At 44.8% G+C, this 25,305-nt stretch overlaps 1 protein-coding gene across 1 annotated transcript in view; it reads left to right on the top strand.

Annotated features, from left to right (window-relative positions):
* OTOA (otoancorin) overlaps positions 1-23,045 on the top strand; it is a 72,498-nt gene extending 49,453 nt beyond the window's left edge. The window contains exons 21-28 of the mRNA XM_052635775.1: positions 1,026-1,155; positions 4,782-4,969; positions 6,807-6,962; positions 16,338-16,480; positions 16,715-16,851; positions 17,358-17,455; positions 20,655-20,850; positions 22,975-23,045. Coding sequence (XP_052491735.1) covers positions 1,026-1,155; positions 4,782-4,969; positions 6,807-6,962; positions 16,338-16,480; positions 16,715-16,851; positions 17,358-17,455; positions 20,655-20,850; positions 22,975-23,045 — 1,119 coding nt within the window. The remainder of the gene's footprint in view (positions 1-1,025; positions 1,156-4,781; positions 4,970-6,806; positions 6,963-16,337; positions 16,481-16,714; positions 16,852-17,357; positions 17,456-20,654; positions 20,851-22,974) is intronic.
* The last annotated feature ends 2,260 nt before the right edge of the window (positions 23,046-25,305 follow it).

The following is a 25,305-nucleotide window of genomic DNA, read 5'->3' as shown; positions in this document are numbered from 1 at the left end:
TGGACCACTAAAGGGCTTTCCAGGTGGCGCTAGTGGTAAAGAACCCACCTTCCACTGCAGGAGACATAAGAGAAGCAGGTTTGATCCTTGGGTCAGGAAGATTCCCTGAAGGATGGCATGGTGACCCACTCCAGCATTCTTGCCTGGAGAATCCCCGTGGACAGAGGAGTCTGGTAGACTATAGTCCATAGCGTTGCAAAGAGTTGGACACGACTGAATTGACTTCATGTACGCACCAGACCACTAAAACTTTCCACATCAGCAATAAGACTGTTGTGGTTTCTTATCATCTGTGTGTTCACTAAGTAGGACTTTTTATTTGCTTCAAGAATTTTTCATTTGCATACACGATTTCATTTAACTGTTTGGTGCAAGAGGCCTAGCTTTCAGCTTGTCTCCGCTTTTGACATGCTTTCCTCACTAAGCTTAATCATCTCTAGGTTTTAAAGTGAGACTTATGACTCTTCCGTTCACTCTGACACTTAAAGGCCATCGTCAGGTTACTAACTGACCTGATTTCAGTATTGTTGTGTCTCAGAGAATAGGGAGGTGTGAGGAGAGGGAGAGAGATGGGAACAGCTCATTGGTAGAGCAGTCAAACACACACTACATTTATCAATCAAGGTCACTGTCTGATAAGGGTGTGGTTTGTGGTGCCCCAATTATAATAGTGACATCAAGGGTCATGGATCACAGATCACCATAACAAATATAGTAATGATGAAAAAGTGAGAAATATTGTGAAAATTACCAAAATGTGACACAGAGACTTGAAATGAACAAATGCTGTTGGCAAAATGGTGCTGATGGATTTGCTCATCAGAGTTACCACAAACCTTGAACATGTAAAAATGCAGTACTGCAATGCAATAAAATGCAATGAAACGATGCATGTGTGTATAAAGAAAAAACAAAACAATGGAGGCAACGCAGAAGTGTTCCACTTTAAACTCTGGTTTAAGTCTCTGTTTAATGTGCTTTAATTATTATTCGTTCCCCGTCGGTCATCTTTTCTGCCCATATAGTTTCCTGACATCCTGCAACAAACAGCTTCCAAGATGGCTGGGACTTTGCCCCCCAAAGAATTCCTCCAGACTGTCTTTGAATCTGTTCGGAACATCAGTGTGGAGAACCCCAGCTCTGACCCCAGTCCTGGTGAGTGTTTCTGGAGTATCTGAGTCTGTGCCTGGCAGCAGTGTTTTGGCTGATTTCCTGGCATCAAGCGGACTCCTTGTCTCAGGGACTGGATGCTGTGTCTGCAAAACAATGAGTAGCAAAAATCCACAGGGCAAAAATTACATCTTTGTAAAGTGATTTGAAATCATATCTTGTTCTCCTCAGTTAGGCCAGTAAGTTTAATGGGTGACCATATGAAACAAACATTTCAGAACAATTGATTTAAGGGCCAAAATGTCTGTGTGATTGTGAATTGCTGTGCTGGGACCAGGCTGACTGGATTTGAATCCTGGGGCTGCTACTTGTGGACTGTGTGACTTTGGGTAAACTCTCTAACCTCTCTGTGCCTCAGGTTTCATCCTCTGTAAAATGAGGATAATGAAAGTCCCTCCCTCACTAGATTATTGTGAAGACTGGTGGGTTTAAACCTAGGAAAGTGAAAGTTGCTCAGTCGGGTCTGACTCTTTGCAACCCCATGGACTATACAGTCCATGGAATTCTCCAGGCCAGAATACTGGAGTGGGTATCCGTTCCCTTCTCCAGGGGATCTTTCCAGATCCCAGGGATCAAACCCAGATCTCCTACATTGCAGGTGGATTCTTTACCAGCTGAGCTACCAGGGAAGCCCCTTAAACATCCTATAAACCTATAAACATGTTCACAACAGTGCCTGGCATGTAGGAAATGCTCAGTAAGTATTAGATATTAGTAAGTGTTATTGTACACTTATTAAGTGTAGACTTGTGCCCAGCAGGAGGAGACAAAGTTAACCAGACCAAAGAATAATTGTAATAATGATAGTTGACAATCCGTGCTTACTTTGTTTCCTGCAGCAAATAATTTTTGAGCACCAACTATGCGAACAAAATAGAAATCCCTGCCCTCATAGAGCTTATTTTCAAATGGTGGCAGGGGCGGGGTGGGGGTGGGGTTGCTAGACAATAAATTGAAGACATAAGCGAAATACGAAGTGTGTTGTGTGATAACTATCGAGAAGGAAAATTTGTTTGTTCTCTGTCTATGTCTCTATTCCTGCTTGCAAATAGGTTCTTCTGTACCATTTTTCTAGATCCCACACATGTGTGTTAACACATGATATTTGTTTTTCTCTTTTTCACTCTACACGACAGTCTCTGGGTCCATCTGTGTCTCTGCAAATGGCTCAATGTCATTCCTTTTTTATGGCTAATATTCCACTGTATATATGTGCTACATCTTCTTATCCATTCCTCTGCTGATGGACATGTAGGTTGCTTCCAAGAGGAAAGAGGGGCTAAGAAGAATTGAGAGATTGGGCTTGACATATATACACTCCTATGTGTAAAATAGAGAACTAATAAGAACCTACTGTGTAGCTCAGGGAACTCTGCTTGGTGCTCTGGGGTGACCTGAATGGGAAGGAAATCAAAAAAAGAGGGGAGATAAATATATATAGCAGACATGCATCTCGGATTCATTTTGCTGTACAGCAGAAACTAACGCACCATTGTAAAGCAACTATCTCCAATAAAATTTTTTTAAGAAGGAAATTAAAGCAAGGATAGGAGTCAGAGAGTGTGGGGTGCAGGGTTGTAATTTGAAAGGAGATGGGCTAAGGAAGGTTTCACGAGGTGACATTTGAGGAAGGACTCAAGGGAGTTGGGAGCGGGGCCAGTGGACATGTGAAGCTACGTCTGCAGACAGAGGAGTGGACAGGACTGGGGGAGGAAGGAGAAATGGAGGGCGGTGTGGCTGCAGTGGGGCCTTGTCTCCCTATAAAGGAAGTCTTAAGGTGAGGGTTTCATGGGGCAGCAAGCCCAGCAGCATCACAGTCGGATTGATGCTCATCTTGGCTCCTCACCTCTGTCCTGTGGGGTGGGTGGTATGTTCCTCCCACTTTCTTGACAAAGGAAATGGAGTTTCAAGAGACTCAGAGATTCGGCCAAAGTCTCAGAGCTAGTAAATGGCAGCTCTTGGAACTGAACCCAAAGCAAGTGAAGATCACCACTAGCCCCCACGGCCCTCACGGCCCAACAGTCCAGCTCTCATAAGCTCCTCCTGTGCCCGTGGCAATGAGAAAGTAAGACTTTTCTCACCCGGGGAGGAGGCCCTTACCTCCAGTGCTTAGCTGGCATTTTCTTTGGTTGGTTCTGGGTATTAATTTCTGCTGTGATTGTAGTAACTAATGGATTAGCAGAACTACTACTTGGTTTCACTTTGGTAAATTTTGTGTGTGTGTGTTGATTCATTCAACAAACATTTGCTGAATACCTACTATGTGCCAGGCCCTATTCTAAGCCCTGGAAACACAGCAGTGATAAGCCCAAATCCCTGCTGCACTCTAAAACCATTCTTTTCTCCTCAATTCTGTACTTCTACTGGATCCTGCTTTCATTGGAAAGTGGGGCCAAGGGGGTCTGGGAGAGACGGGTCTTTTACGTTCTGCAAGTGGGCTGTGATAAAGATGTTTGAGCACCAGACGTGTACCTTCGACCTGGTCCAGTTTTGCCTCTTGATTGATGTCCAGTGAATTTCCACTGAAGATGCAGTGAGAGGGGTGTGGCCACAGAGCTGTTGAAATGTCCAGCCCTGGGTGGTGCTGGTGAGTCTGTCAGTATCAGCGGTTGTCAGCTACTAAGACAGGAAATCCAGGACTCTTCTTAAGACAAGGGGCCTGGTTTCCTCTCAGACGGTGCACATCTGGGCCAGCTGAGACAGTATCTCATTCGTGTATTGGTGAGTAAATGGTTTGACTAGGTAAGGTTAAGCTTATTCAAAGACTGATGCAGATGGGTTTCTGCTGTTGCCAAGGAAAATGTAACAGACCCATTTCTCTTCTCTCCTGGGATGGGAGGGCCACAGCCTCCACCAAGACTTTTATGGCAGGCAGGTCATCTTCCCTTTCCACACTTAGATAGGAGCACATCTTCCTCATAATTCTGGAAGCCCTAACTCTAACTCTGGGTTGCAAACTCAAATGCATGGGGTGGCTATGACAGGTAGTGTAAGTAATAAAAATGGCTAACAGGTATTGAGTGCTTACTGTATACTTGGCTTTATATGTAATGATATGTTTCGTCCTCACAAAAATTCTGTAAGGTATTCAAAATTTTAATCCTCATTTTATAGACTGGGAGTACGAGGCACAGAGGGGTTAAATAGCTTTGGATTTGAATCTAAAGCCAGAGTGAACAGCTCCTACTGCCCAGTCAGAGTGATGCAAAGCTTCTACTGTGTGCATGCGGCTTTGTACAGAGTTAGTAAAACATAGCAGAAGTTTAATTCAAACTGGTCCCTGGGTGCCTGAGCTCAGCTTCTACCCTACACCGCTTCTCTTGGGTAAATCTGCTTGGAGAAGAACATTACTCACTTCAATAAAGAAGTAGACTCAGGGAATTCCCTGGCAGTCCAGTGGTTGGGACTCTGCACTTTCATTGCAGGGGGCTTGGGTTCGATCCCTAGTTGGGGAATGAAGATCCCACAGGCCTCACAGCCAAAAATAAATAAATTAAAAAAAAAATAAAGTTACTGCAACCAGTGATCACCGGGGGCGGGGGAGGAGGAAAGACTCACATTTACTGAAATTCTCTTTCCGCTGTTCCTTCTCCACGTCACCCATTCCTCAGGTTGCCATGGCATCGTGGCTCCCTCTTCCGATGACATCATCAAGCTGGCCGAAGCCAATGCCTGCTGGGCCCCTGAGGACCTGCTCTGCCTGGAGGAGGACACGTTCCTCAGGAGCGTGGAGCTGCTGGGGGCCGTCAGGAGCTTCAGCCTGGCTCAGCTGAGGAAGCTGAAGGAGAAGGCAGTACAGGTGAAGGCTGCATCAGGGAGGAAGCCCTCACAGAGGGAGACCCAGCCCAGAGTCCCAGCCCTGCTGAGCACAGACCCATCTCATGGAGTCTGCACTTGGGTCATCTTGTTGGGATCTCACTGAGTCCGCTCCAAGCCAGAGCTGTGACCTGTGAGCCTGAGAGAGCCCCAGCTCCTGCCTCTCAGGGCTCTGTCGAGGGTGGGATGAGCTGTCTTGGCATCTGAAGGGTGCTCCGTAAATCAAATTTTGGGGATACCCTGGTGCCTCTGAAGGAGGTGGTTTCCAGGAAGCATGCCTTTTCTTTCCCCACTTGGAGAGCCCCACTGCTGCTTGCAGGAGGCTTTCTCAGAATCTGTTGCAAAGTCACCTGAGAACAGAGCAGAAAGGAATAAAAGGAGAACTCGAAGTAATTTGCCATCTTTATAAAGGTTCCCTTGAGTGGTTTGTTTCAGCTGTTAAGATTGTCATGCACTATGTAGTTATGGTTGTGGAGTTAAGACATTAAGTTCCTTAAAATGATAAGTCTGTTTTGCATATAAGTAATCCAAGTTTATTGTAGACAAGTCAGAAAATAATAAAGAAGAAAATCAGTCAATATTTTACCTGGAGATAACTGGGTGGGTCAAATGGCAAAAAATCCACCTGCAGTGCGGGAGACCTGGGTTTGATCCCTGGGTTGGGAAGGTCCCCTGGAGAAGGGCATGGCAACCCACTCCAGTATTCTTGCCTGGAGAATTCCACGGACAGAGGAGGCTGGCGGGCTCCAGTCCATGGGGTTGTAAAGAGTCAGACACGACTGAGAGACTACTGCTTTCACTTTCAAGCACTCTTAATATTTTGGTATGTTCACCCGAAGCTTCCCAGACTTCTGTGTATTGCATGTAAAATATATTTATATATTTCATACATGTATTTCATATACCTCACATATATATGTTACAAAAAATAGTATCATACTCACTAACTCTTCAATAGCTTCCTCTCCACACTAACAGTGTAGAGCACATATTATTATATATCAGAAATATAAATATATATCAGCATTTTAAATAGCTACATAATATCCTACTTTATGGTTGGCCTTTATTTATTTATCTAGTTGGTATACTTTAAGACTTTATTTTTTTTTAATGCCTCAATATTTATACATATTTCTTTGGGCACTTGTCTTATTATTTACTTAGGCTAAATTCTCAGAGATGGAGTTTCTGAATCAAAGAGTATAAATGTTTTAAAAGCTTTTGATGCATGTAGCCAAATTTCCCTCTAAAAAGCATGTACCAATTTACATTCTTAACATCAACAAATGAGGGCATCCTTTATCCCAAATCTTTCCGATACCATAAGTAATCATTCTTTTTACTCTTTGTCAGTTCGATCAGCCTACTTACTATTCTTTAATTGTTGTTAACGTACATTTCTTTAATATGACTGAGACAACTTTTCTCATATGTTTGTTTCTTCTTTTGTGAATTTCCTATTCATGTTTTTTGTCTGTTTAAAAAATATAGTCATCATTTTCTTATTGATTTGTTTGAGAACTTTATATATTAAAGAAATTTACCCCATGTCAGTTTCAAATACAGTCAGTAAAAGTGAAAGTGAAAGTTGCTCAATCGTGTCCGACTCTTTTCGACCCCATGGACTATACAGTCCACAGAACTCTCCAGGCCAGAATACTAGAGTGGGTAGCCTTTCCCTTCTCCAGGGGATCTTCCCCACTCAGGAATTGAACCGGGGTCTCTTGCACTGCAGGTGGATTCTTTACCAGCTGAGCTATCAGGGAAGCCACAGTCAGTAGGGGTCACTCTAATCTGGCTTTTTCTTCCACCTGAAGGTTTGGGACATGCCTTCTTACTGGAGAGACTACCATATTGTTTCCCTGGGGCGCATTGCTCTTGCTCTTAATGAGAGTGAGCTGGAGCAGCTGGATCTCAGCTCCATCGATACCGTGGCTTCCCTCAGCCAGCAGACAGAGTGGACCCCAGGGCAGGTAAGTAGACATACTGGATCTCTTAAATATTCGATTTCTGTCTTAATAGTGTGTATATTTTCCTTTACATCCTAGAGCATACTTAGCATAGTCATTATAGCAGCTTTAAAAGTCTTTGCTGCTGGGGACTTCCCTGGTGGTCCAGTGGTTAAGACTTTACTTTCAATGCATGAAATGTGGGTTCAGTCCCTGGCCAGGGGGCTAAGATCCTGTATGCCTAACAGCAAAAAAACAAAACAAAACATGAAACAGAAACAATATTGTAACAAATTCAATAAAGACTTAAAAAATAACTGTAAAAAAATGAAAGTCTTTGCTGCTAATTTCATCATCATTGTCATTTCTGTTTATTTATTTTAGCTGCACTGGATCTTCATGCCACTCATGGGCTTTCTCTAGTTGTGGTGAGGGGGGCTACTCTTTCCCGTGGCTTCTCCTGTTGCGGAACATGGGCTCTAAGCTCTTGGACTTCAGTAGTTGGGGTGCATGGGCTTAGTTGCTTCTAGGCATATGGGGATCTTGCCAAAGTAGGGCTCAAACCCGTGTCCCCTGCATTGGCAGGTAGATTCTTAACCATTGGACAACCAGGGAAGTTCATCATTGTCTTTTTGTTAGCTAATTTTCCCCCTAATTATGGTCATATTTTCTTATTTGTAAGTCTAAACATTTTAATGGGCTAATGGGCATTGTGAATTTTACATGTTTGAGCACTCAGTTTAGTTGCTCTCCTTTGAAGAGTGCTAGGCTTTGTTCTGGCACACACTTCAGTTACTTTTAGAGCAGTTTGATGATTTTGAGGCTTCCCTTTGAGCATTATAAGGGTGAATCTAGAGTGAGCGTCCAGCCCAGCGTTTCTCATGATGTACTCTGCATATAAGTGAAATAAGCAGGGTGACAATATACACCCTTGACGTACTCCTTTTCCTATTTGGAACCAGTCTGTTGTTCCATGTCCAGTTCTAACTGTTGCCTCCTGACCTGCATACAGGTTTCTCAAGAGACAGGTCAGGTGGTCTGGTATTCCCATCTCTTTAAGAATTTTCCACAGTTTGTTGTAATCCACAAAGTCGAAGGCTTTGGCCTAGTCAATAAAGCGGAAATAGATGTTTTTCTGGAACTCTCTTGCTTTTTTGATGATCCAGCAGATGTTGGCAATTTGATCTTTGGTTCCTCTGCCTTTTCTAAAACCAGCTTGAACCAGCTGGAAGTTTATGGTTCACGTATTGCTGAAGCCTGGCTTGGAGACTTTTGAGCATTACTTTACTAGCGTGTGAGATGAGTGCAATTGTGAGGTAGTCTGAGCATTCTTTGGCATTGCCTTTCTTTGGGATTGGAATGAAAACTGACCTTTTCCAGTCCTGTGGCCACTGCTGAGTTTTCCAAATTTGCTGGCATATTGAGTGCAGCACTTTTGGCCACAGCAATCAGAGCAGAAAAAGAAATAAAAGGAATCCAAATTGGAAAAGAAGTAAAACTCACTGTTTGCAGATGACATGATCTTCTACATAGAAAACCCTAAAGACTCCACCAGAAAATTACTAGAGCTAATCAATGAATATAGTAAAGTTGCAGGATATAAAATCAACACACAGAAATCCCTTGCATTCCTATACACTAATAATGAGAAAATAGAAAGAGAAATTAAGGAAACAATTCCATTCACCATTGCAATGAAAAGAATAAAATACTTAGGAATATATCTACCTAAAGAAAGACCTATATATAGAAAAGTATAAAACACTGGTGAAAGAAATAAAGAAAAAAAGGATTTGAAATAGCTCAACTGGAATTCCATCACCTCCACTAGCTTTGTTCATAGTGAAGCTTTCTAAGGCCCACTTGATTTCACAGAAACACAAGCTGGAATCAAGATTGCCGGGAGAAATATCAATAACCTCAGATATGCAGATGACACCACCCTTATGGCAGAAAGTGAAGAGGAACTAAAAAGCCTCTTGATGAAAGTGAAGGAAGAGAGTGAAAAAGTTGGTTTAAAGCTCAACATTCAGAAAACTAAGATCATGGCAATTGGTCCCATCACTTCATGGGAAGTAGATGGGGAAACAGTGGAAATACTGTCAGACTTTATTTTTTTGGGCTCCAAAATCACTGCAGATGTTGATTGCAGCCATGAAATTAAAAGACGCTTACTCCTTAGAAGGAAAGTTATGACCAACCTACACAGTATATTTAAAAGCAGAGACATTATTTGCCAACAAAGGTCTGTCTAGTCAAGGCTATGGTTTTTCCAGTGGTCATGTATGGATATGAGAGTTGGATGGTGAAGAAAGCTGAGCACCAAAGAATTGATGCTTTTGAACTGTGGTGTTGGAGAAGACTCTTGAGAGTCCCTTGGACTGCAAGCAGGTCCAACCAGTCCGTCCTAAAGGAGATCAGTCCTGGGTGTTCATTGGAAGGATTGATGCTGAAGCTGAAACTCCAATACTTTGGCCACTTCATGAGAAGAGCTGACTCATTGGAAAATAGCCTGATGCTGGGAGGGATTGGGGGCAGGAGGAGAAGGGGATGACAGAAGATAAGATGGCTGGATGGCATCAGTGACTTGATGGACATGGGTTTGAGTAAACTCCAGGAGTTGGTGATGGATAGGGAGGCTTGGCGTGCTACAGTTCATGCGGTCGCAAAGAGTCGGACATGACTGAGCGACTGAACTGAACCGAGAGTGAGCTTTATTCAGTGGTTAATTTATCCCCATCACTGAGACGTGATTCTTCTGAGGACTCCATCCAATGCTGCGTGTAGTTCAAGATCTCTTCTCTAGGGCTGGTGGGAATATGAACTCTTCCCAGCTCCATGTGAGCTCTGAGAATTGCTCGGCCTCCTGCTTTCTGATGCCTTTTTGATATTTATGTGGACTTCCATTCCTTGCATGTGATCAGTGCTCAGCCTGACTTGATAAAACCTCTCTGTAGATGTCTGGACCCCTTCCCCTCTCTGTGCAATTTCTTCCTCTCCAATACTTCACCTGATATATTATAGGATCTCTGGCCTCTCTGGACTTGAATCTCTGTATCCTCAATGCAGCCTGACCACTGGGCTTTTTTGGGTTCCCTTTCCTGCTCCATAGCCTGGAACCTGCCTCCGGGCAGACAGTAAGGGCAATTGTGGGGTTCACCTGATTTGTTTTCCTTCTTTGAGCATTATAGGCTTGTGCTTTCTGTTGTCCAGTATCTAAATAGAGTCATTTCATTTACTTTTTTCAGTTTATGGTGAGAGGGCGATTCCTGTGTCAGTGAATCCTTCATGGGCAAAAGAAGAACTTCTGCCCAGAAAATGTTTCTGTTGGGTAGGAAGTTAATCCACTGTATTGCTGAACAGGGGTGTCTTAGCTGCTCTGTGTTCACTTGGTTCTCAGGCGGCCCTCCCCTCAGCTGTCATTTTCAGCACTAGGCTTGCGTATCATGTAATTAGCAACCCCAGAAAAAAGCTCTTCTTTCTCATTAATTTTTGAAACAGCCTCAGCATTGAGTCCAATCATGTAATTGCCCAGTCCTAAACAATCTGGTCAGAAGTAGAATATGTGGGTTGGCCTGACACACATCAGAGAGTAGAATCCACCTCATCAAGACCATCTGAACTGAGAATGGGGAGCGCGTGTGTGATAGGCTATGTGATGACCCCCAAAGATGTCTACTTCCTCATTGCTGGAACCCATGAATAGGTTCCTTTATGTGGCAAAAGGAACTTTGCTGATGTGATTAGGTTAAGAATCTTGCAGTGGGAGATTATCCTGGTGGGCCCAACATAATCACAGGGGTCCTTAGTGATGGAGGTGGGGGCAGGAGGGCCCCAGATACAGAGGGCAATGTGACGGTGGAGGCAGGGGGACACACTGAGAGATTTGAAGGTGCAGTGCTGCTGGGTTTGAAGATCGAAGACGGGGCTCTGAGTCAAGGACTTCAGGCAGCCTCCAGAAGCTAAAACAGACAAGGAAATGAATGCAATCTAGAGTCTCAAAAGGAACACATCCTGATGACCCATTTTAGGACTGCAGATCCCCAGAACTATAATAGAATATATCCGTGTCATTTCAGGCCACAGAGTTTGTGGTTATCTGTTATAGCAGCAAAGGAAACGAATACAGGTGGTTCACAAAGGGAAAAGCATCAAGGGGAGCATGGATACTAGGCAGGCAAAACCAAGGCATGTCCCCTACTCTCACGAGCTTCTTGCAATCAGGATTGCCGTGTCACATGACTGAGTGGTAACATTCAAATAGAACATGGGGTGAATTGTGCCCCGCTGGAGCTGGGCAACATGGAGGCCCTGGCCCTAAGGGTGAAGTAAGTTAATACATGTTAAATATGTGAACAATGGGCTTGCCTGCTGGCTCAGACATTAAGAATCCGCCTGCAATGTGGGAGAACTGGATTTGATCCTTGGGTTGGGAAGATCTGCTGGAGAAGAGAATGGCTACCCATTCCAGTATTCTGGCCTGGAGAATTCCATGGACAGAGGAGCCTGGTGGGCTACAGTCCATGGGGTCGCAAGAGTCGGATACGACCGAACGCCTTTCACTTTCACTGTGAACAATGCCTGGCACCTCGTAGTCAAATAAATTAGTTGTTTTCATTGTTGCCATCAGTATATTGTCATCATCACACCCCCTCTTTCTGGCAGTTTAACACTTGCCTCGTTTGCAAGATGAGAGGGTGGGCCCTCCCCCTGGCCCACCAGTCTGCACTTCCTGCCACTCCGACATTCTATAATCCTGGGGTTCTGTGACTCTAAAACTGGTTTTGACTGACTTAAGAAGTGCCGCATCACACTTCCAATATTAAAATCATTCTATTTGCAGTCTGGGAGAAAACAGGAAAATATCTCCAAGTTAGAAACTACAGTATCTCTGTCCCTTTGTACCAATTTTCAATTCCCATGGATGGCAGTGAGATTTATCAATATGTTTGAAGGGGATATGAAAACCTAACATTTGCATATATCATTTGCAGTCAGTTCCTCAACTTTAGCTCCCAATCAAACCCTTAAATGCATGTTTCTAGATTAATAGTCAGACCTGGCGGAACTGCATTAACAGATAGTTCAGCTTAAAAACCAATATAAAGGAAAAAAACTATTATAGAAGCCAGAGGGATGAACAGAGAGATTGAAATCTTACAGCTATTCACTTTTGGCGGTTAATATTGCCTAAAAGTGTTGGTATTAATTGTCTTGGAATCATTACAGATACACTGGCCCAGTCATTCAAGGAAATATATTTTGGCTTATCATCTTGCAGTCTGAGCTTGCATTTTCCAGGTTCCAGTGGCAAAACAATTTAATATCGCATCTTCAAAGTAATTTTATTTGAATTGTATTTTTGCACTTTCATTTTAAAATGGGCATGCCTGATAGTCGGGGAGCACAGATTGCTATGAGTCAACAAGTGAAACCTGATTATGAAGACTTAATAAGAAAAGTTCAAAAGCTAACATGAATCTCTACCTCTCCTTCATCCCCAAACATCTTCACTGGCTTAGAGTAGAGGCTCTGGAGTCAGACTGCCTAGGTTGTAATTCTAGAACCAGTCATTCAAGTCATCTTGGTATACTTGGCATTACCTAGCATCTTGGCTTAACCTTGGCATAGTTACTTAACCTCTCTGTGCCTCAGTTTCTGCATCTGTGAAATAGAGATAATATTAATATTTACTTCCTAGGGTTGTGGGGATTAGGAAAGATAGTATGTGTAAATGGTCAAAAGAGTGTTGGCATACAATAAGCATTCAATAAATATTACCTGTTATTATTTGGGATGCACATTTCCATTCAGTCAAGGACATTTAAATCTAAGCACAGTATTAACTGAAATTCCCTTATAGCACCTGTGAGCTTTGTAATCATTGAGGGAAACTTCATGAAGACATTGATCAATCTGATTTGCAGAAATGTAGGAAATCTCTCTGAAGCCAATCCATCATGTGGTTGGATTAGAGAAGCAGTAATTCGATGTCATTTCAAACGAATATATATTGCCTATGCTGCTGCTGCTGCTAAGTCACTTCAGTCGTGTCAGACTCTGTGCGACCCCATGGACTGCAGCCTACCAGGTTCCTCCGTCCATGGGATTTTCCAGGCAAGAGTACTGGAGTGGGTTGTCATTGCCTTCTCCTATATATTGCCTATAGCTTCTGTAAATCACTTACTTAGATGTTCATCCATTCATTCATTCAAAAAGTACTTATTATTCAGAATGTACCTTACTGTGGGCTAGCATTGTGCCAGGTACTGGGAATATGGTAGTGAACTAGCTGGGTAGGGTCTTCATCTTTGGAGATTCTGCTTGGTGATACAGACAAAAAGTTGAGCAATCAAGAGGAAACATTTAACAAATTTTGATAAGGGATAAGCAGAAGATGGACAAGGTTCTCATGGAAATAGTAGGGAGGGAAGCTACTTGGGATGGGAGAATCCAGGAAATCTTCCCTGAGCAGGTAGCATTTAAACAGACCTGAGGGATAGAAAGGCACCAGCTGTGTTAAAAAGTGGAATCCCATTGCGATGTTTCACCATGTTCGCCAACACTTTCTCTTAACACTAGAGTGATCCATATTGTGTGACAGGATGGACTGACATTAAAGGGAGATGGGAAGATTCACTGTGACTCTTCCACTTCCACTCAGGAGATGTTCGTCCTTGGATGTCCCCTCCCTACCTTTGCCTTGTGAGCTCTCGTCCTTCTGTAATCTTTATAATCTGTCTCCATGATCCCTGACAATCCACATTATTATGCAGCTCATCTTTAGGGGATTGACTTGGGTCCTTCCTCAAGTCCAACATAGGCAGATGAAATTAATCAGGATCCATCCAGTTACAAGTGACAGAAAACCCAACTCAAAGAGACTTGAGCAAGAATGGAGTTTGTTAGCCCAATAAAAAATGAATGGAAGATCTACATAGACAGTGCTTCAAAGAAGACATACACAAGGCCAAAAAGCACACGAAAAGATGCTCAACATCACTAATTATTAGAGAAATGCAAATCAAAGCTACAGTGAGGTATCACCTGACATTGGTCAAAAAATCTATAAACAATACATGCTGGAGAGGGTGTGGAGAAAAGGGGACTCTCTTACCCTGGTGGTGGAAGTATAAATTGGTGCATTATAGAGAACAGTATGGAGAGTCCTTAAAAAACGAAATATGAATTTCCATATGATCCAGCAATCCCACTCCTGGGCATATGTCCAGAGAAAACCATAATTCAAAAAGATACATGCACCCCAGTGTTCGTTGCAGCACTATTTACAGTAGCCAAGACAAGGAAGCAACCTAAATGTCCATGGACAGAGGAATGGATAAAGAAGATTTGGTACACATATAGAATGGAATACTACTCAGCCATAGGAGAAGGCGATGGCACCCCACTCCAGTACTCTTGCCTGAAAAATCCCATGGACGGAGGAGCCTGGTGGGCTGTGGTCCATGGGGTCGCTGAGGGTCAGACACGACTGAGCGACTTCACTTTCACTTTTCACTTTCATGCATTGGAGAAGGAAATGGCAACCCACTCCAGTGTTCTTGCCTGGAGAATCCCAGGGATGGGGGAGCCTGGTGGGTTGCTGTCTATGGGCTTGCACAGAGTCGGACACGACTGAAGTGACTTAGCAGCAGCAGCAGCAGCAGCACTCAGCCATAAAAAGAGTGAAGTAATGCCAAAATATCATATGATATCGCTTATATGTGGAATCTAAAAAAATGGTGTAAATGAAAGCACATTTACACAATAGAGTCACAGATGTAGAAAACAACTGTGGTTGCCAGGTGGAAAGAGGAGGAGGGATGAATTGCGAGACTGGGCTTGACATATACACGCTACCATATATAAAGTTGATAACTGAAAGGAATTACCATAGGGCATCTCTCAGGGCTCAGATGGTAGAGAACCTGTCTGCAACGCAGGGGACCTGTGTTCGATCCTTGGGTGGGGAAGATCCCCTTAAGAAGGGAATGGCCCATTCCAGTATTCTTGCTTGGAGATTCCCATGGACAGAGGAGTCTGGTGGGCTGTAGTCCATGGGGTCACAACGAATCTGACATGGCAGAGCGACTAATACTCACTTTTCACTAAGGACTTACTGCGTAGCACAGGGAACTCTGCTCAATGCTCTGTAAAGACCTATATGGGAAAACAATCTAAAAAAGAGCGGCGATATGTATATATGTGTGTATATGTGTGTGTGTGTGTGTGTGTGTGTGTATAACTGATTCACTTTGCTGTGCACCTGAAACTAACACAGTGTTGTAAATCCACTATACTCCAATACAAATTTTTAAAAAAGAATGGAGTTTATTGACTCCTATCACAGAGGATGTCAAGAGTGGAATCAAAGTATGGCTGGATCCAGAGGCTTCAACCCTGTTGTCAGGACTGTCTCTCACCATTTTTGACCCTACTTTCTTCTGCGTTGGCTTTGTTCAGAGGCAGTTTCTTTCCATGTGGAGAGTTCTAGCAGATTCAGGTGTTTGTCTTCCAAGGTCCAGTCCAGAGTAAAGAAAGCTCAGCTCTTCTAATTGCTCCAGCCAAAATGCTGGTTGGTTTTGACTGGATCATATGCCCAATCTAGAACCAATCACGACAGTCAGGCTAAGAGGCATTCTGACTGGCCAGGAACACTCCTGGAACTCAGAATGCAGTTAGCTCCAATTGGACCACATGAAGTGTGGGAAGGCTGGCTTACCAGGGGAAAGTCATGAACAATGAATAGCCACTATGTTAAATTAAGGGGACCCTACACTACATGTCAGCCCCTAAAACTAATTGGAAAGATTCCCATGTGGTTTTAAATGCCAGAGCATTTAATGTTCTACCCTCTGGAGCTGAAGAGTGAGAGGCAAACGTATTTCAGGGTAGATTTCACGAAGGTAACATCTGACTTGAACTCCCAAATAAAAGGATGGATTTTAACAGTTGGGAATGTAGGAAGGGCATTTCAGATTGAGGCACTGACTTGAGTAAAGGTGTAAAGGCAGAAAATTACAAGGTTTTATTGGAAAGTTGTGAAAACATACTTGAAAAAGTTTGGATCCTAATGCAGAAGAACTTAAATGACCAAACTATCTGAAAGTCATGAATGATGAGGGGAATAAGCCAGCAGACCAGACCCAAGGTACTGGTGTCTTTAATGTTGAAGGATACAAGAACTTCATGGCCTTTATAGATCAGGGGACACACTCAGTAGAAGAGGCACCATTGGGAGGTTAAACTGGATGAGTGGCTAGGATGGTTTGGAATGGGTAATTGTCCAGAGGAGAAGCGTGAGCAATCAGTCAGGAGGCTGGCTCTGTTATCCCCTTGGATCTTGGGGTCTTGATCATCCCTGGATGGTTCATTTCTTGTCCTTCCACATTTTTTTAGGCTAAATCCATTCTGCAAGGGTTTCTGGAGGATTCAGGCTATAGGGTCCAGGATCTGAAGAGCTTCCACTTGGTAGGACTTGGTGCAGCCCTGTGTGCCATGAACATCACCGAAATCTCACTTATAAAGATCTTGGAATTCAGGTAACCAAAATACTAGCACACAAAGGGGCAAATGATTGATTTGTTGGTTCATTCATTCATTAATTTATGCATCAAGGTGCTCTCTGCTTCCTGCTGCTTTGCAACCTTTCTGGGATAAAATAGGGAGTGAGATTAGCTGGATCCTTTCTTGGTGCTGAGCCTACCTACCTTTTGCATATCTATTTTGGCTGGAGAGTCTCCTAGGCTCACACTATATCCCTCCCTTGTAACCAGGGTGGTGGTGGCCAGAATCGGGACCCTGCTCTGCAGTACCCAGATCTTGGCAGAGTTTAAGAGGAAGGCGGAAGTTGTGTTTGGGGAGCCCACCAAGTGGTCCAGCTTTGTCTTGCAGGAGCTTGGGACCATTGCAGGTAAGAGGCACCTTGAGCATGCCTCTCTCCCCTTTTCCAACCTTAAATCTGGGGACAAAAACAAACAAAATCCTTGGCCACGTATAGTGAACATCCATACAGTTATGACAGAACCTAGATTTCATGACTTTAAGTTGCAGAAGGTGGGGATCTGCAAGTCTGCTTTTTAAACAAGCTCTCTTGGTAATTCTGTGTAGCTAAAGTGGTTTAGAATGTTATTTAATTGGCTCCAAAATAGATTTATACACAATTTAAAATTTGTGTAAAGTGAAGCTCCTTCTGGGCATAAATTTCCTTGTAGGAGACCAATCAAGGCTAATGTGACCCACATATTTTTTTCCTGAGTTGATTAAGGAACCTAATTCCCCAGTGTGACTTTCAGGGCCTTTTGTAAGGAATGATGTTTGCCTGGAACATGCAGATCTGTACATTACGCAGTGCCATTAATAAAACAAACGGAGTTCTGATGGCTTGAATTAAACCCTCTGATTCCTTTTTCTCCCCAGCTGGATTAACTAAGGAAGAGCTCCAAATGCTTGATAAGGATTTGATGCCATATTTCCAGCCATCAGCAATCAAATGCCTTCCTGATGAGATATTCAAAGTAAGTACTCAGTTCCTCAAGGAGAATGGGAGCTGACCCCATTTCAAATCACACAGGGAAGCAGATGGTGGGTGTTGGATTCTAGGGACCTGCAACCTGCTTCTGCTAACAGGGCCAAAGGAGAGCTATGTGCCAACAATGGATGGATCACAACATAATTTTAGCTATTTTTGTTTTTAAAGTTTTTTCTTCTGTTTTTAAATTATCTTTTAATTGTGTCTATTTTTATGGTTTCCTTCTCTTCACAGCCACTGGTGCTAATTTTCTATTTATGATGGTATGACAGGTGTATATTCCCTTATCCAAAACCCTTGGGATATTTCAGAATTTGGAATTTTCCAGAGTTTAGAAAGATCACTCTGTGAATCTACAGTATTGTAACTGAACACCTTCAGCAGTGTCTAGGGGAAGCACCTTGTAAGCAAGTACATTAATATTTCTGTTAAGAAATCTGTGACAAATCACACTAATTGGAATAAATAGAGACTATAAATGGCTTCACATCAATTCAGGTCAGATTTTGCTGGCAAATGAGTTTGTCTTAAACTTTGGAAAAAGCTTACAGGTTTCAGACATTTTTTGGACTTCAGAAGTGTAGATGAGGGATGACATTTCCATTAACATTTCCTTTTAAAATAAATTTAAGTGAAACATTTAAATTGATTTAAAGAAAAGTATTAAGAAAGCCACAATAGGATAGGTGGTAAATAGCTATGGAAAGAATTGAGAGGGTTGAAGGGGATCTGCTGAGGATAGGGAAGCAGATGGATAAGATTAGGAGAGAGTTTGGTGGGGGAGTCTGCTCTGATGAAGAGTGACTCTGGTGTTCTTGTTTGCTGGGTAACTTGGAAACATATTCTGTCCACCAAAACTGGATAAGGCATACCAGGCTAGACAAGCTCCCATGATGCCACGTCATTGGTTCTTTTTAAGACAAGAGAACAGATCTTGAACCACTTCAGGACCAAGAACAGTTCCCAGCACAGACCAGGTGTGAGCTCTGTTTGAAAAGTGAAAGTCGCTCAGTCCTCTCTCACTCTTTGCGACCCCATGGACTGAACAGTCCATGGAATTCTCCAGGCCAGAACACTGGAGTGGGTAGCCGTTCCTTTCTCCAGGGGATCTTCCCAACCCAGGTATTGAATCCAGGTCTCACATTGCAGGTGGATTTTTTACCGTCTGAGCCTCCAGGGAAGCCCAAGAATACTGGAGTGGGTAGCCTATATCCCATCTCCAGAAGGTCTTCCTGACCCAGTAATCAAACTGGGGTCTCCTGCACTGCAGGTGGATTCTTTACCAGCTGAGCTACCAGGAAAGCTGTTTAAGGGAGATAAACAAGTAGCTATCCTTAAAGCCCATTCAGCTTTTCTTCTGGGGGCTCTGCCTGGGGTAGGCAGCTTGGTCCTTGAAGTTGGCATGTTGCTGAGCATGCTCTCCTGGTCTTGTTTGGAATGTACTTTGCAGCTTAGCTTTTCTGGAAATTCCTAGCGGCCACTTACATTGTGGTAGGCTTCAGCCTAGCTGCTAGGGTGTAGGTACCAGACTAGGTTTACATGGCATGTACCAGTGAAGGCATATAATGCAGTGCCTTCAGGGGCTTGAAAAAGTAACAAAAGAATGTAGTGGCCTGGGTAGGGACTAAGGTGAACTGGAGAGCCAGTCTAAAGCTGGGAAAGCTGCTTCTCATCTCTGGCACAGGATGTGATGCAGTGTGACAATGTGGGCCTAGCATTGCTGCTGGATCTTCCTTTTTTTTAAGAATCCTGAAGTCTCATTTTCATGTAAAATCTCCTGATAATTAAATGTTGGAACTGCTTTAAATTCATTTTTAAAAAACAGTTTAATAGACCTAGGGTTGCAAGGAGCAACATTGAAAGAATAGTTAATTTTTATAATGCAGACTCTGTGTTAATGGTAGATGTAAGGTATAAGCCAGAACTGCATGTCTGCTGTGTGTGTGTGTTTGGTGAGAGGGAGGAGGTGATGCTGAATTTTGCAGGACAGGTTAGCTAGGTGAAAGGGAGGAACAGTGTTCCAGGCAGAAGGATGTATTGCCTCCCGGGGGCTACACATATGACTGTCCATTCTCCAGGAGTGAAGTGTGCCAGCAAGGAATGAGGGATGGGGTGCTGGAGAGGCGGGCAGGACTCAGAGCTTGAAGGCCTTATTACTATGTAAAGAGCTTGAACTGCATCCTGGAGAGGGGGCAGAAAGGGTTCTAAGCAGGGGAATCACATGATTCCAGGGAAGCACCAACCTGGACAAGAAAGAATAATGTGAAGGAGCAAAGACAGGGTGAGAGAGCAGAACCCCCTTTCTCAGAATCTTTGGGGCCCTTAGAAAATGAGCAGGATGACTTTAGAGGCACCGGACATCCCATCTCATTTCACACCCACTGGAACTGATCACCGAGTCCTCTAAGCCAGAAGTGATTGCAGAAAACATCTTGTTCAGGGCCCTTGAGCAGAATTCCCACTGCTGTGTGTCTATGGCACACATCACTAATAGATTACTGCACTTACCCTTTGTAGAACCCTTACCGGACTCACCTGCGATGAGTTGAGAATCCACATGGGAGAATCCACAAGTTCTCTGTGTGATCCCACATCTAGTCCAAAAGCACAGAGAGGCTGTGAAACTTGCCCAAGGTCACACAGCTAGTGTGTGGCGGAGCTGGGACACAGATTAAAAGCTTTGCCCTTTAGGTGTGTGTTTTCTCTACCACATCAGAGTTTCTCCGGTGGGGGACTCGAAGCACTGTGGGCAGGGTAATTTGCACTGCATTAAACAACAGTAAGTCACCTTATCAACTGTCTTTTACTACTGATTACTTCAAGGAGGAAATCTCAATTTGGAGCTTATATATATATTTAATATATGGGCCCCAGGATCAGATATTGTTGGCCAACGGATCTAGCTAGAGTTGTTTTGCTTCTTCTGGTATATTTTACACGAGTACTTATTGCAAGTCATCCTAAGTTTCCATTTTTGGAAATTGCCATTAATTTTTTTTTCATTTTATAATACATCTATATTAGTAGTGAAAGAGTGGTCTGATTTTAAGGAAAAATCCTGAAGAGGAGCACTGATGAGAGATGCATGGGTACCGCAAAGTTGCGCGGGCCCCGGGAGGATGCCCGAGCTTTGGGAAAGTCTCGGAGGGGCGCCTCTGAGGGCGCTGTCCCCTACTCTCCTGCAGGAGCTGTCGGCCGAGCAGATCGCCTCCTTGGGCCCGGAAAACGCGGCGGCGGTGACCCCTGCCCAGCGCCGGCAGCTCAGCATGTTGCAGCTGCAGAGCCTCCAGCGGGCGGTAGATGGCGCCAAGGCTCGCTCCTGGCTGGACGCGCCTCTGAGCGCCAGCCCCGCCCAGACCCCCTCCTCTTTTTCTCCTCCAGGTAAGCGGGACGGACCCAGCCGCACTTCCCACTCCCAATCCCCCTTCCTCGTCTCTCGGTCCGCCTCGCCTGACATGAGACAGCGAGAAGGCTCCTAAAATTCAGGGTGGGGTCTCTGACGGTCCTTGAAGATCCTGCATTCAGAGAAAAACCCACAGTCCGTACCAAGCGTATGTAAAGAATGGTCAACTCCGGAGCACTTGCAAGTCTTGGGATGGGGGGAGCTCTTAAAAATTGGCAGCCCCACGGACCCCACCCAGAACCCACTGAATCAGAATTTCTCAGGACTTAGGCCCTTTCAGTGGTTCCTTTGCTCCTCCGTCCTTCTCACCGTCCAGGATTAATAAATTCAGTCGATATATTTTGGGGACCTACTGTGTGCTAAGCCTGCTGTAGGAGCTGGTGAGGCAGGTGAGGCTCTCTCGTAATAAACAAGGAGATTTCAAATCTGATTAAGACCAGGGAAGGAAAGCAACAGAAGGAAGTGGTGGTGACGAAGAAATGAGCTGAGCTGAGGAGTCAGGGGTGGCGGTGGCTTTCTTTCCCGGTTTTTTTTTTTTTTTTCCCCTGTCTGTCTCACCTCCCCTCCCCTCGCCCTCACACTTCTTTATGACTTCTGTCTTTAGTGAGCACGGTCTTTGGACAAAGTATGGTGCTCGGTTCTGGGGAGGCAGCTGTGAACAAGCCAGGTGTGTCCTCTGTCCTTGTGGAGCTCCCAGTCCAGGGTGGGGGTGACAGAAGCCCCAGCACCCAGGCGACCATGAGGCAGTAGGAGGGGTGCTGTGAGCGGGGGACACAGGGAACGCTGGGGGACACAGGGAACGCTGGGGAAAGGCAGCTTCCTGGGCTTTGGGGAGGGGAAGCGGCTGTAGAAATCTCCTGAAGACTGCTTTCTAAGCTGCAAACCCAGCTGGAGAGATACCCAGGCCACATGGGGAGTATCCCAGGTAGAGGCAAGAGCAGATGCAAATACCTGGAGTTCAAAGAGAGCTGGGGCCTCACCATCTCCAGGTACCCCCCCTCCTTCTCCCCACTTGGGGATGGGAGGATGCCCAATTTCTGCAGATGGGAGCCATGTCCTTTGATTTATTACTATCTTTAAACTTTTTCATTGAAATATAATCTGCATACATGTAAAAGTTATTTGAAAATGTTACAGTGTTTTGGGTCTTATATAATGCACACAGTAGACCATGCACATGGTTTAAAATACAAAAAGTCTGAAAAGCTGTGAAGTGAAACATCCACCCTCCACCCCTTTTTCCATAGTCACCCAGTTCCCCTCCTCAGTGTTACCAGCTTGTGTATCTGTCCAGAGGTATGCTATGCATATCCATAGATTATTCCTGCACTTTTACAAAAGCTTATTATATACTTTGTTCTGTGACTTGCATTTTTCACCTGAAAATTTACCTTAGAGACAGTTCCATGTCCATATCTAGGAGCCGTGCAGTTCTTGGTTTTCTGGCTATGCTGTAACTGTCTTTAATTAGATCTCTATAGACGATAATTCAGTTGTTTCTATTTTTATACTGTTACAATCAATGCTGCAGCAAGTGACTTTATATACTTTGCATCTGTTCAAGTTTATCTGCAGGGTAAACTCTTCCAAGTGAGACTTTGGGGGCGGCACGGGTCAGAGGGTCGGTGCATCTGGAAATTCTGATGCAGGAGCAGCCTAGATCCTCTTTCCTTCCATTCACTCCACCGGGCTGAGCTGGTTCTGGCAGCCGGGTGAACCGTTCCTGGGGGCCAGGCATTTAATCTTGTTTCCTAAACTTGCTTTGTTATCTGAACCACCTGGGTGTGATACTTAAAATCCAAATCCCCTGTCCTGGTACCTGACTTGCTGAATCAGAATTTGCAGGGGAAGATCCCCGAATTTGCATTTTTAGCCATCTCCCCAGGTGACTCCTGTGATTAAAGGCGGTTCTGGTACTTGATAATTCACGAAGTCTCATACACTTTGCCCTCCCACCCTTTGCTATTTGGGGTCATTATTCTTGTTTAGGGTTGAGCAAGCCAAGACCTAGTGGGGGGTGCGGTGCAGGGAGCTGGTGCGATGTGCCCACCCTCTGTGGGCTGCTGAGACCTCCTATGAACTCTTGTTTTGTTTCCTTGTAGGAGCCTGGGTCTCTGGGGGTCTTGGGCTGGGCTACCCTCTCCTGGTCCTGATGCCCAAGCTTGTGTGGTGAGTGGTGTTTGCGCATCGCCCTGGGGCCCAGGCAGCTGGCCAAGGTGCTTGCAGACCCCGAGGACGCTGCAGAGGGTGGGAGTCCCCCACCCCGACTCAGAGCCTCAACGAGGGCAAGGAGACCCTGGGACTTTGGAACTGAAGAGACACTAAAGGAAGAATAATTATTAAAATATGGCCTTGCACCTTCTTAAACTGGCTTATATCCTCAGCAGGGAGACCTCATCTCAGCCTCCCTAGTTTTCCAGCTTGGAGACAGAGAAGCTGGGGAGGGGAGACCATTTCCTGTCAACAGCATGAAGACATTAGTACAAGTTAACACCCTCCCTCTTGAGGGAGATGCCCGCCAGCGACGGGTACAGGCCAAGGCCCCCGGTCTCACCAAGGCCTGCTCTGGCTTCTCTTCTGGTTTCAATTTCCCTTCCTTGGAGATATAGGCCATATTGGATTTCTCCTTCTTAGATATTTAGCAGAGCTGAAATAAATGAATTCTGTAACAGACGCCGATATTCCTGCCTGATTGTTGGGACTAATTGATGTTTTGGTGGGCATTGCATTGCTTGGAAATTAAAACATTTAACATGGCTCAACATTAAATCAATTTAAAACTACATTTTCCAGATACCTTCCACTTCCTTGGGAGTCAGCTGAGTGAATGGCTGTTAAACTTTCAAAAATATACCTTTCTTGGTGGAGGTGGTAGCTCTTCCAGGTTTTAAGTGCTCTGGGCTTTGGGGATGGGTTGAAATTAAAGAAAATACACTGTGTAAGTCAGTCACTCCTGTGATTATGGTGCAGCAGAGCAAATGCACCCAGTGGCTCAGTCCTTTTGGAGGCTGGGATGGAGTTACCTCTGGAAATTTGCAAGATGCTCGTGACTTTTGGCTCAGGAAGGGAGAGCTTAGGAAGGGGTGCTTTGCTACCTCCCAGATGTTATGCCTTCTCAGATTCAGCCATCAGAGTTGTTTCTCATGACATAGCTTAAGGTGGCAAGTTTTCTTTTTTGGGGGGGGCGGGTCAGTTCCCAGCCTCCACCTTCTGCAACTCCCCCAGCTCTTTGCAGAGATCATGGTCACTGGGGTATGGGTCAGTGTGCTGGCTATGGCTCTGATTGGTCAGGATCTGTGCTGTACTGGTTATTCAGGTAGATATTGTGGTGGCTGGTGGGTCTTCAGAAGTCATGTGTGGTTATTACAGAAAATTAAAAGACTGGGGTGTGGAGGGTGTGGCCCTGTGGGTATTACTTGGGGTCTGATCTGATTTTCTTTCATCCTGGTGGGGAAGTGGTCGCTAGTGCTGCATCCTGAGCCCAGATCATTTATCTCGTTACAAACTCCAGCCCCAGTTTAGCTGGGCGGGACCGGCTGCTTTGAGCAGGATGCTGGGTGAGAATGTGTCTGCCCAGATTCCCATCAGAGAGGCCTTGGACCTTGCTCAGTAGTCCCACTTTCTTCCAGCCTTGAATTATCCTGGGCAACCACAACTTCCTATGAGTCAGACTTCATGCTGCCAACGCCAAGTAGCTTTGCATCTCACTTTTGCTTCTGATCATTTGTTTTTGGGTTAGTTTCTGGGTTGTTCCTCCCATCGTGGATGACAGTAATGGCTCCTGTTCTGCAGGTCTAGTCTGCATCAGGCGCTGCTCTGAGGTCTTCACCTGTGTCATTAGCTCACGTCATCATCATCATGACCCTGCCAGGTGGATGCTGTTGGTTCCCATTTTCCAGATGAGGCGACTGAACCTGAGAAAGATGAAGGAACTCTTGTCTGAGTCCTCTCAGATAGCGAGGATTTGGATTCTGACTTTTTGTCTTGCCCTCTGCTGCCTCCTGGATGGATATTCTTGAACTTCTCTAATGAGTTAGATCAGAGAGAGGTTCTGTAGATCCCTTCCCCTCCTCCTCTGGCGGGAGGCCAGCTTGCCTCACAGCTCATATAATTGGTGATTGCCTCAGGCAGGAAGACAAATCCAGCTTATGCCCTGCAGGACCCCCGGGGTCTCGGGTTGAAGCGTGCAGCCTTCTGCACGCAGAAAAGCAGCAGTCACACCACAGGTACAGCTCCCGCTCACCTTTTCAATGTCAGCGGTGCTGTTGGGTTCCCAGCCTCCACCTTCTGCAACTCCCCCCAGCTGTTTGCAGAGATCACGCTCCCTGGAATGCGGGTCACGGTGTGCTGGTTATGGCTCTGATCAGTCTGGGCCTGTGCCATACGGTTATTCAAATTTTTGAACATTGCTTGGCTAGATCCTTTTACAGATC

This window comes from Budorcas taxicolor, chromosome 2 (genome assembly GCF_023091745.1).
Source record: "Budorcas taxicolor isolate Tak-1 chromosome 2, Takin1.1, whole genome shotgun sequence".
NCBI lineage: Eukaryota > Metazoa > Chordata > Mammalia > Artiodactyla > Bovidae > Budorcas > Budorcas taxicolor.
Note: the sequence above shows the minus strand (reverse complement) of the source record. Positions and strands in the feature narration are given on the sequence as shown.